The following is a 12,064-nucleotide window of genomic DNA, read 5'->3' as shown; positions in this document are numbered from 1 at the left end:
AAAACACAATTAAAAATGGCTGAAAACTTCTCACTTAAGGGAGTCTGAGGCTTGAAGGCCTAAGATCCTTGTTACAGTCACTTCAGAAAGAAAGTCGGATACAGACCTTTCTGCCCTTTACCTGTACAGTGTTCTTTTCTCCTCCCTGCCACACATACCCCATGGTGATAAAGCTGAGTACTAGGTGAGCCAGGTGCTGTTCTCGGTAGCTTTTCAGAGACTGACAACTCAGCAGCGGCATCTGTTTGAGAGTAACACAAGAGTTTACTGCCAGGTCACTGGGCACCTCTCAGCCACTTGTAGCTGAGCAGTTGGCAAACACTGGGAGAGCCCAGAGCTGTGCAGAATATTGCCACCATTTGATGTTAGACCAGCATCAGATGTTGAGCCATCCTGAGATGGGGGGAAAAATATGCTACCCGTTCCCTAGCATGGCCACCCCAATGCAAACGCCATGCCAGGCACACAGCATTATGTCATGAAATTGGCTAAATCAGTTAACTTCTCTGGGCCTCATTTTTCTCACCTGTAAAGTGGGGATTAAATATCTGTTCACCTTCCTCCTGAAACTGAGTCCCATATTAGGCAGAAACTGTGTCTGATGGGATTATGTAGTACTTGTTCCGGTGCTCAGCATGCAGTAGGAGCTTAACAAATACCATCGCCATTATCTGGAGACTAATGAACCTAGAGGGTTTCTGCCTCCCTTCTCTTGATCCAGAGCCATTGCTTTTCCCTTTCCCAGCCAGGTCTCTGTGAATCCAGGCATCATTTCCACCTCAGACAAAAGCTGAGCATCTTCAAATTTTCAATCCCCCCACTTGTCCTGCTGCCCTCTCATTGTGTGCCTCACTAAATTAACCACCTTGGCCCCAGGTAACTAAGGGACTCGCCAACAGGCCTAGCAGTGATTTGGAGCAGAGACCCCAGAAGCTGACTCCCAGCCTTTTGTGAAGCTCCTCTCTTTTTCCTATTGGTGTATTGACTCCAGTAGCTGAGTGTGGAGCTGGATCCTTGCATGGCTGAACCCAACTTCTGCTCCTGGTTGTTTTGCTCAGATTTGAGGATGCCTCAGATACCAGCTTGCAAGTCTTATGGGTTCATAAGTTCCCAATAGGAGCCTGGTGATCCCTTTGGGTAACTGGTGAACCAGCCCAGAGTAAGGTAAGCAGCCAGGTCTCTACTGAGCTTCCTTGATCCGCTTAGCAATCCCTAAGAAGAATAATAATAATTATGGTACCTGTTAAGCGCTTACTATGTGCCAGGCACTGAACTAAGCACTAGGGTAGAATCTAGCAAATCGGGTTGGACCCATTCCCTGTCCCATTTGAGGTTCACCGTCTCAATCCCTATTTTACAGATGAGGTAACTGAGGCTCACCAAAATAATAATAGTAATAATAATAATGGTATTTGTTAAGCACTTACTGTGTGCAAAGCACTGTTCTAAGCACTGAGGGGGGATACAAGGTGATCAGGTTGTTCCAAGTGAGGCTCACAGTTTTAATCCCCATTTTACAGATGAGGTCACTAAGGCACAGAGGAGTGAATTAACTTGCCCAAAGTCACACAGCTGACCAGCGGCAGAGCAGGGATTAGAACCCATGACCTCTGACTCCCAAGCCCGTGCTCTTTCCACCAAGCCACAGTGATTTGCCCTAGGTAACACCGCAGGCAAGTGGCAGAGCCGGGAATAGAACCCATGACCTTCTGACTCCCAAGCCTGTGTTCTTTCCACTGAGCCACAGTGATTTGCCCTAGGTAACACAGCAGGCAAGTGGGAGAGCCGGGAATAGAACCCATGAACTCTGACTCCCAAGCCTGTGCTCTTTCCACTGAGCCATGATTTGCCCTAGGTAACACAGCGGGCAAGTGGCAGAGCAGGGATTAGAACCCATGACCTCTGACTCCCAAGCCCGTGCTCTTTCCACCAAGCCACAGTGATTTGCCCTAGGTAACACCGCAGGCAAGTGGCAGAGCCGGGAATAGAACCCATGACCTTCTGACTCCCAAGCCTGTGTTCTTTCCACTGAGCCACAGTGATTTGCCCTAGGTAACACAGCAGGCAAGTGGGAGAGCCGGGAATAGAACCCATGAACTCTGACTCCCAAGCCTGTGCTCTTTCCACTGAGCCATGATTTGCCCTAGGTAACACAGCGGGCAAGTGGCAGAGCCGGGAATAGAATCCATGACCTTCTGACTCCCAAGCCCGTGCTCTTTTCACCGAGCCACAGTGATTTGCCCTAGGTAACACAGCAGGCAAGTGGCAGAGCCGGGAATAGAACCCATGACCTTTTGACTCCCAAGCCCGAGCTCTAGCCACTAGTCCAGGATCTCCTGCTGGGCTGCCTAGCCTGGGGTCACACTGCCATCTTGTGGCATTCCTGAAGCAGGTTGTATTGCCTGAAAACTGAGCTTGCTTGGATCAAGCTTTTTTTGGCTCTGGGCTTTTCGGTACTGAGTTGATCCCAGAAGCCTGACTCAGGTAATGGTGAACTAAGACTCTAGCTCAGCTTCTGGCTTAGCCCGATTCTGGGGTGACTGGATTGATTAAGCACCTACTGAGTGTTCTCAAAGTGCAACCCACACCTCAGTAGTAGAGAAAAAGGTGCTCGGGTTATTATTAACAATAATAATAATAATGATAATTATGGTACTTGTTAAGAGCTTACTATGTAGTAATAATAATACTGTTGGTATTTGTTAAGAGCTTACTATGTGCAGAACACTGTTCTAAGCGTTGGGGTAGATACAGGGTGATCAGGTTGCCCTACATGAGGCTCACAGTTAATTCCCATTTTACAGATGAGGTAACTGAGGCACAGAGAAATTAAGTGACTTGGCCACAGTCACACAGCTGACAAGTGGCAGAGCTGGGATTCGAACCCATGACATCTGACCCCCAAGCCCAGGCTCTTTTCACTGAGCCATGCTGCTTCTCTGGGACAAGCACTTTTCTGTGACTATATGACAAGCACTGTTCTAGGCACTGGGCTAGATACAAGTTGATCAGGTTGAAGACAGTCCCTGTTCTACACTGGGCTCACAGCCTTCATCTCCATTTTACATATGAGGTAAATGTGGCCCAGAGAAGTGAAGCAACTTGTCCAGGGTCACCCAACAAACACATGAAGGAGCTGGGATTAGCACCCAGGTCCTTTTGACTCCCAAGACCAAGTTCTATTCACTAAGCCATGCTGCTTCTCACAGCCACACTTGTTGAGGCATCAAAGGTGAAAGTTTCTGACCAAGGGACCAGCTGAAGTGTCTCATGTGATGGACAGACTCCACAGGAATCCTGGAAAAGATATCTGGCTAATGTGGATGGCAGAATCCACTGTTGCTTCTGAGATGATGACCCTAGTAATCAAGCAGTCAATATGTCAGAGGTGCTTATTAAGTGCTTATTGTGAACAGAGGCCCTGAGAGCACTGTATCCCTCACCTGGCCTCTCTCCTCTGACCTATAGGTGCCATGGAGCATGGCGTAGTGGATAGAGCTCTGGCCTGGGAGTCAGAAGGTCATGCGTTCTAATCCCAGCTCTGCAACTTGTCTGTTTTGTGACCTCGGGCAAGTCACTTCACTTCTCTGTGCCTCAGTTACCTCATCTGTAAAATGGGATTGAGGCTGTAAACCCCATGTAGGACAAGGACTGTGTCCAACCCACTTCACTTGTATCCACCCCAGTGCATAGTACAGTGCCTCCCCCCGCCCTCCTCTAGACTTTAACTCCTTGTGGGCAGGGATGTGTCTGTTTGTTGTTGTAATCAACTCTCTCAAGCACTTAATACAATGCTCTGCATGCAGTAAGCACTCAAGAAATACAACTGAATGAAGGAACCACCCCCACGCGTGGCTCAGTGGAAAGAGTCCTGGCTTGGGAGATAGAGGTCATGGGTTCAAATCCCAGCTCTGCCACTTGTCAGCTGTGTGACTGTGGGCAAGTCACTTCATTTCTCCGGGCCTCAGTTACCTCATCTCTAAAATGGTGATTAACTGTGAGCCTCACATGGGACAACCTGATTACCCTGTATCTACCCCAGTGCTTAGAACAGTGCTCTGCACATAGTAAGCGCTTAACAAATACCAACATTATTATTATTTGGTGCCTTCCGGTGACAGCTGAGTGCTTAAAGAACAATCTTCCCTCGTGCTCCACTGCTTAAACCCACAACCTCACTGAAGGGAGCTCCAGGCTTGGCTTGAGGGTCCAGTGCTCCAGGTTCTGCAGAGTGTTCCCGCTCTTTTATTTATTTATATTAATCCTATCTCCCCCTCTAAACTACAATCTCCTTGTAGGCGGGAAACGTGTCTACCAACAAGTCTCTTTTATTGTACTCACCCAACTGCTTAGTATAGTGCTCTGCAATCAATCAACCAGTCATATTTATTGAGCACTTATTATACACAGAGCACTGTACTAAGAGCTTGGGACAGTACAGTAAAACAGAATTATCAGACATGTTCCCTGCTTATAATAAGCTTACAGTCTAGAAGTGCTAAATAAATGCCACTGCTTATGACTCTCACCCCATCCCAGTCTGGTTCTGCCTTCAGAAAAGAAGCACTGACTGAGAACCCTAAGTGAGAAGGGAATCATTTTGCTAGAGTAGGGCTGCCTTTTTTTATGATATTTATTAAGCACTGGCACTGTACTAAGTGCTAGGGTAAATACAAGCTAATAAGGATGGACACAGTCCCTGTTCCACGTGGGTTGCAATGTTAATCCCCATTTTACAGATGAGGTAACTGAGGCAAAGAGAAGTTAAGTGACTTTCCCAAGATCACACAGCAGACAAGTGGCAAAGCCAGGAATAGAACCCAGGTTCTCTGACTCCTGAGCTTTTGATCTTTCCACTAGGCTATGTTGAATTCAAGCACCAGGTCCAGTCAGTCTGCCCGGGGCTTGGAACAAGAGGGGATGCTGGCATCCGGTGGGGCACTGAGACTGCACTGCAGGGGCAGGATGGTATAGCCTCATTCTTGACCAGTCTCAACCAGGTGTCTGCTTGGGGATAAAGTCCAAGGGTCTCTGCTGTCCACTCATGGGGCAATTGGGAGAAATGCACCTGATTATTTTAGGAGACACCAATGCATTCCATCAACACCAAGGAAACCATGTCTACTCAAGGTCACATCAAGAAGCAGCTTGGTCTAGTGGATAGAACACAAGCCTGGGAGTCAGAGGATCTGGGTTCTAATCCCAGCTCTGCCACTTGTCTGCTGTGTGACCTTAGGAAAGAAACAACTTCTCAGCACATAGTAAGCACTCAGTAAACATGACTAATTGATTGCAAAGCACTGTACTAAGCACTTAGAGGAGTAAAATACAAGAGAGTTGGTAGACATGCTCCCTGCCTACAATGAGCTACACATTAGAGAGGGAGACAGACATTAATATAAATAATTAAGCAGGAACACTCTGCCCTACCTGGAGCCCTGGATACTAGGGATTAAGACTGTGATTCCCATGTGGGACATGGATGAAGCCCATCTTGATTAGCTTGTTACTACCCACTGTTTAGTATAGTGCCAGTCACATAGCAAGTTGCCAGACTGAAAATGCTAGAAATCATGAAAGATTGATGAGGATCGGTTATCACCAAGGTGGCCATTCATCTGGTTTTATACTGGACCTGTCCCTTATCTGCTCTGGATATGGCAACAGATGTCTCCATGGCCAGTAATTTTATTTTGATCACATGGTCTCCCTCTGCCTTGGTTTACAAGAGGCCCTCCTTGACTAACTCCTTGTTTCCCATTCATTCATTGAATCATATTTATTGGGTGCTTAATGTGTATAAAACACTGTGCTAAGTGCTTGGGAGAGTACAATATAAAAATAAACAGACACATTCCCTGCCCACAATGAATGAACATCTAGAGGGGGAGACAGACATTAATACAAATCAATTTTTAAAAATGAATAAATAAATTACAGATATGGTCATAAGTGCTATGAGGATGGGGGAATGAAAAAAGATTCATTTTCATTGGCCGAACACAATGTCGTGATTATTACATAAGACGTCTTCAGGTCAGAACTGAACTACATGGACATCCCCCACAACAATAGTGAAGACGGACGTCACTTCCAGAATCAGAAGCAATATATGGCCACCCCAGCCCTCTGGTGGCAGTGGAGTAGTGGAAGATCTGCCTCAGCGAAGCCCAGATGGTAGAGTGCACCACTGCCAAAGTAAGAAACTCGTGAAACAACTCTGGGGTCCGGCTTGACCAGCATTTAATTTTCAAACAACTCCCATTTCTTCCCTGCTATGTCCCTCTTGGTTTGCCTTTCAAAAGTAATATCCAGTTAAAGCTCTGTTTGTCAGTAGGCTGGGGGAGGGGAGGTACCAGCCAGTCACAGTTTCCAATTTTTTAAGAATTAGGCCTGTTCCAGCCAACCATTCCCAGGAGGAAGCAGTGTGAAGGTCATCAAGAAGGTTAGTGAGAGCCACGTAATTAGGAAATAACTTCCTCTAGAACCCTGTCACCCCAAGGAGAATGGCTACAGGGAAGAACTACTCAATAGAGAGGTCACCTCCTCCAGGAGGCCTTCCCAGACTGAGCCCCCCTTTCCCTCTGCTCCTCCTCCCCTCCCCATTGCCCCCCTCCTGCCCTCTGCCCTTCCCCATTCCCCTCTCCTCAGCACTGTGCATATTTGTATGCATTATTTATTACCCTATTTATTTTGTTAATGATGTGTATATCTCCATGATTTTATTTATCTTGATGATGTTGTTTTGTTTTGTTCTGTTCTGTTTTGCTTTGCTGTCTGTCTCCCCCGTTTAGACTCTGAGCCCATTATTGGGCAGGGATGGTCTCTATCTGTTGCCAAATTGCACATTCCACACGCTTAGAACAGTGCTCTGCACATAATAAGCACTCAATAAATACTATTGAATGAATGAAAGGAGGGAGGTTGTACCAGGCAAGGCTACTGTCCTGTTTTGCATCATCTATGCACTTGCATCTGTACCCCTAAGCACTTTGATATTTACCCCAGCCCCACAGCACTTAATGTATATTTTGTCTATAATTTATTCTAATGTTGGTCTTCCCCTATAAATTCGTTGTGGGCAGGGATTATGTTAATTAACTCCTTTGGATTGTATTTTTCCAAGTGCTTAGTACAGTGCTCTGCACACAGTAGGCACTCAATACCCTTGATTAATTGATTGTGCTGGGGTAGATACAAGCCCATCAGATGAGTCAGACAACTGAAACAGTTACTGTACCTTGTCCACTCGGGCCCGAAGTTGGCAACTTTCAATCAACTGGGGAAGGTTGCTGGCAATCTCCATCCAAGGTCTGTAGTCATCTGGAAGCTCCGTCTACATTCAAAAGAGACGCGTGTGTTAAAAGATTCAGGCAGCTGTACTGAGTACAAATAAAAACCCTCAACAGGGTGCTTCCAGACTCCAGATGGGGAGTAAAGGGATGCTGGATACTGACTGTGGACTTCTCTAGCACTTAATATCCTATTTAGACTGTAAATTTATTGTGCCTTGGGAAAGTGTCTACCAACTATATTATAGTGCACTCTCCCAAGCACTTAGTACAGTACACTACACACAGTAAACACTCAATTAATGTGATCAATTTATTTACCCCTCCTTAGTCACTTACAGACATATATGTACTCAATTATTTCTTACCATGTTAGTTGTAAATATTTTTAATTTTTTGCCTCCCCTCTTAGAGTGTAAGTTCCTTGTGAGCAGGGAACATGTCTCTTCTTTGCGTGGCACAGTGGAAAGAGCACGGGCCTGGGAGTCAGAGGTCATGAGTTCGAATCCTGACTCTGCCACTTGTCAGCTGTGTGACTGTGGGCAAGTCACTTAACTTCTCTGTGCCTCAGTTACCTCATCTGTAAAATGGGGATTAAGACTGTGAGCCTCATGTGGGATAACCTGATTACCCTGTATCTACCCCAGCGCTTAGAACAGTGTTTTGCACATAGTAAGCGCTTAACAAATACCAACATTATTATTATTATTACTTGTCTGTTGGGTGACTTTGAATGAGTCACTTAACTACATTGTGTCTTAGTTCTGTCATCTGCCAAATAGGGATTAAATACCTGTTCTCCTTCCTACTTAGACAGTGAGCCCCATATGGGACCTGAATATGTTGTATCGACCCCTGCACTTAGAACAACAGTGTTCAACACATAGTAAATGCTTAACAAATACCATCATGATTATTATTAGAAAGAGTAACGAAATCTATCAAGTCCCACACTTTGAACTAAGCTCTTGGGAAGCTGAGAGTAAAGAATAATAATAATAATAATAATGTTGGTATTTGTGGTGTTGGTCAGCTGACAAGTGGCAGAGCTGGAATTTGAACCCATGACCTCTGACTCCCAAGCCCGTGCTCTTTCCACTGAGCCACACTGCTTCTCAAGTAGTGGAGTCAGAATTAGAACCCAGGTCTTCTGACTCCCAGGCCCAGGTTCTTTCCATTAGGCCATGCTGCTTCTACAATAAATTTGATCAGTCACAGTTCCCATCTCACAAGGGGCTCCCTGTCTAGAGGGGAGAGGGACAAGTGGTGAAGCCAGGATTAGAACCCATGTCTTTCTGACTCTCAGGTCTGTGCTCTATCCACTACGCCATGCAGCTTCTCATGGTTTAGATTAGGATTAGAATCTAGGTCTTCTGACTCCCAATCCTGTGCTTTTTCACTAAACTGTGTTGCTTCCCACTGCTACTCCTGGTAGGCACACCTGAAATTTAGATTAGTAGATAATCTCCCAGGGAAATGTCTGGATTTGCATATCCTTGTCCTCAAATCTACTTTCCTGAAACTAACTCTAGGCTGTAGTAAAATGTTCTTCCAGTCTGCACCCCCTTCCCAGTTTGGAGATGAAACTGTATGCTTCCACCCTCACTTTGAGGTTCTTGGAAGAAGAAAAGATGCTGTAATTAGCCTCAGGATGAAGAACTGCATCCTAACTAGTGATCTGGGTTTAGTGCTTGAGAGAAACAGATAGTAAGGAAGCTAATCCCAGGGCACAGATTTAGCACGTAAAGGATAATGAGATGGATTCTGGTCTGGAAAGCTTGCAGTTTGCTGGCTTCTCACCTCACCCAACTCCACCTCAGGCATTGCCCATGGCATAGTAATAAATAACCATGTCCCAAAACAAAGGACAGAATGAAAAAATTCTCGCTTAGTACTGTGCTGGGCACACAATAAATGTTAACAAATACCATTATTATTATTATTATTATTGTGATTGATAATAATAAACAATAATAATATGTTCATTTTATCTGCTCCAATCTAAACACTGTAGAGCAACCCTATGGAACAGCCTGACGGGCCAAGTTTAGGTTTCTCTTCGTTCCGCAAACATGGCACCTCCACAGCAGGAATCTTGCTAGTCAAATGATGTTTCCAAAACAGTGAAATAAATCTTTAAGCTGATGGATGGAATTTAATTAGGATGTAGATAATTTTACATATTGAGTGAACTGCTTGAAGGGGTGGATAGTGATAATCATCTTTTATCTGATGAGATTTGAGGAAATGTAAATTAAACTGCTTCCTTTCTGCCACCAAAAAGGAAAATTCCTGTCTTTGTTATCCACTTATGTTTTTGCTCCTAAGGGCAAAGAGTTGTTGTTAGCCTGTTTCTTTCAACATTGCCTAATATCTGCTTTGTTGCCCAATATCTGTTCTGTTATTTTACTTATCCCTCATTTTGAAACCAGTGTTTAGTGAATATGCATTGCTCTTCTGCCCTATCACCTCCTATCTTCTGGTCTTGTACATGGAGCTAGCAATTTCATTCATTCATTCATTCAATAGTATTTATTGAGTGCTTACTATGTGCAGAGCACTGTACTAAGCGCTTGGAATGTACAAATCGGTAACAGATAGATACAGCCCCTGCCCTTTGACGGACTTACAGTCTAATCGGGGGAGACAGACAAGAACAATAGCAATAAGTAGAATCAAGGGGATGAACATCTCATTAAAACAATAGCAAATAAATAGAATCAAGGCGATGTACATCTCATTAACAAAATAAATAGGGTAATGAAAATATATACAGTTGAGCAGATAGTTACAGTGCTGAGGGGATGGGAAGGGAGAGGGGGAGGAGCAGAGGGAAATGGGGGGAAAAGAGGGCTTAGCTTGGGTAGAGGGAGTTGAGGGAAAAGGGGAGCTCAGTCTGGGAAGGCCTCTTGGAGGAGGTGAGCTTTAAGTAGGGTTTCGAAGAGGGGAAGAGAATTAGTTTGGCAGAGGTGAGGAGGGAGGGTGTTCCAGGACCACGGGAGGATGTGGCCCAGGGGTCGACGGCAGGATAGGCGAGAACGGGGGACAGTGAGGAGGTGGGCGGCAGAGGAGCAGAGCGTGTGGGGTGGGCAGTGGAAAGAGAGAAGGGAGGAGAGGTAGGAAGGGGCAAGGTGATGGAGAGCCTTGAAGCCTAGAATGAGAAGTTTTTGTTTTGTGCGGAGGTTGATAGGCTGATAGCAATTGTGGGATTACTCAAGACTGATTGTGTCAAGATCAAAGGACAGGGACTGGTGCAAATTTTTTTTCTTTTTAAATGATATTTGTTATGCGCTTACTATTTACGAGACAATGTATTAATCTCTGGGGTAGATACAAGGTAATCAGGTTGGACACAGTCTACGTCACATATGGAGCTTATAGTCTTAATCTCCATTTTCCAGATGAGTTAACTGAGGCTCAGGAAAGTTAAGTGATTTGCCCAAAGTCACACAGCAGATGAGTGATGGAGCTTGGATTAGAATGCAACTTCCCCCATCTTTTGCTCCTACTGACCTGGCCACCTAATTTATTGAGAAAATTAAACCATCAGGTATTATCTCCCTAAAATCTCCACTACTCCTCTCCAGTCCCTCCCTCCTCCTGCCCCTTCTTCAACTCTACCATCTTTCCCCGAAGTATCTCAACGGACAATCTCCTTCCTTCTCGTTAAATCACTCCCTCCACCTACATTTCTGACCCCATTCCTTCACACCTTATCAAAACACTTGCCCTCTCCCTTTTCCCCTCCCTGACCATCATCTTCAATTGTTTGTTCTCTAATGCCTACTTATATTCAGAAGTTGGTACTGGAGCATTTGGGCAATCAATCAATCAATTGTATTTATTGATCACTTACTGTGGACAGTACACTGTACTAAGCACTACTGGATACATCCCCCTGTTTTCAAGGGCTATGAAAAGCTCTCCAGGCGACCCTATTGAGGCTGATGGAGTTAATGTAATTCAAAGAAGATAGTTTTCAACACTGAGATATTAAGTTTACATGGGGTCTCTCCTCCTCCCTCTTTCGCTATCCAGTTAGTACGTATGATGGAAAGAAGCATAATGTTTTTAAGACTTAATCACCTTTCCTCAAATCCTAACTTACTTTGCTGCTCTGCAACTACAACCCGACCAGCATGCTTTGCAGCTTGGCTCAGTGGAAAGGGCACGGGCCTGGGAGTCAGAGGTCATGAGTTCGAATCCTGACTCTGCCACTTGTCAGCTGTGTGACTATGGGCAAGTCACTTCACTTCTCTGTGCCTCAGTTCCCTCATCTGTAAAATGGGGATGAAGACTGTGAGCCTCACATGGGACAACCTGATGACCCTGAATCTGCCCCAGTGCTTAGAACAGTGCTCTGCACATAGTAAGCGCTTAACAAATACCAACATTAGAGAAGCAGCGTGGCTCAGTGGAAAGAGCACGGGTTTTGGAGTCAGAGGTCATGGGTTCGAATCCCAGCTCCACCACTTGTCAGCTGTGTGACTATGGGCAAGTCACTCAACTCCTCTGTGCCTCAGTTACCTCATCTGTAAAATGGGGATTAAGACTGTGAGCCCCACATGGGACAACCTGATTCCCTTGTGTCTACCCCAGCGCTTAGAACAATGCTCTGCACATACAAGTGCTTAACAAATACCAACATTATTATTATTATTATTATTATTACACCAACCTACTTTACCTTGATCCCATCTTCCTCATGCCGATCCCCTGCCCATGTCTTCATTCTGGTCTGGTACTCCCTCTCCATTCATATCTGACAAATA

At 45.2% G+C, this 12,064-nt stretch overlaps 1 protein-coding gene across 2 annotated transcripts in view; it reads right to left on the bottom strand.

The window, feature by feature from the left end:
* The window catches only part of IDO2 (indoleamine 2,3-dioxygenase 2), a 35,270-nt gene that overhangs the window by 17,505 nt on the left and 5,701 nt on the right, over positions 1-12,064 (bottom strand). For both annotated transcript variants that reach the window (XM_029064274.2, NM_001242723.1), the window contains 2 exon segments: positions 7,241-7,336; positions 122-241 (listed from right to left, as the gene is read on the bottom strand). In XM_029064274.2, coding sequence (XP_028920107.1) covers positions 122-241; positions 7,241-7,336 — 216 coding nt within the window.

Source organism: Ornithorhynchus anatinus, chromosome 5, assembly GCF_004115215.2.
Source record: "Ornithorhynchus anatinus isolate Pmale09 chromosome 5, mOrnAna1.pri.v4, whole genome shotgun sequence".
NCBI lineage: Eukaryota > Metazoa > Chordata > Mammalia > Monotremata > Ornithorhynchidae > Ornithorhynchus > Ornithorhynchus anatinus.
Note: the sequence above shows the minus strand (reverse complement) of the source record. Positions and strands in the feature narration are given on the sequence as shown.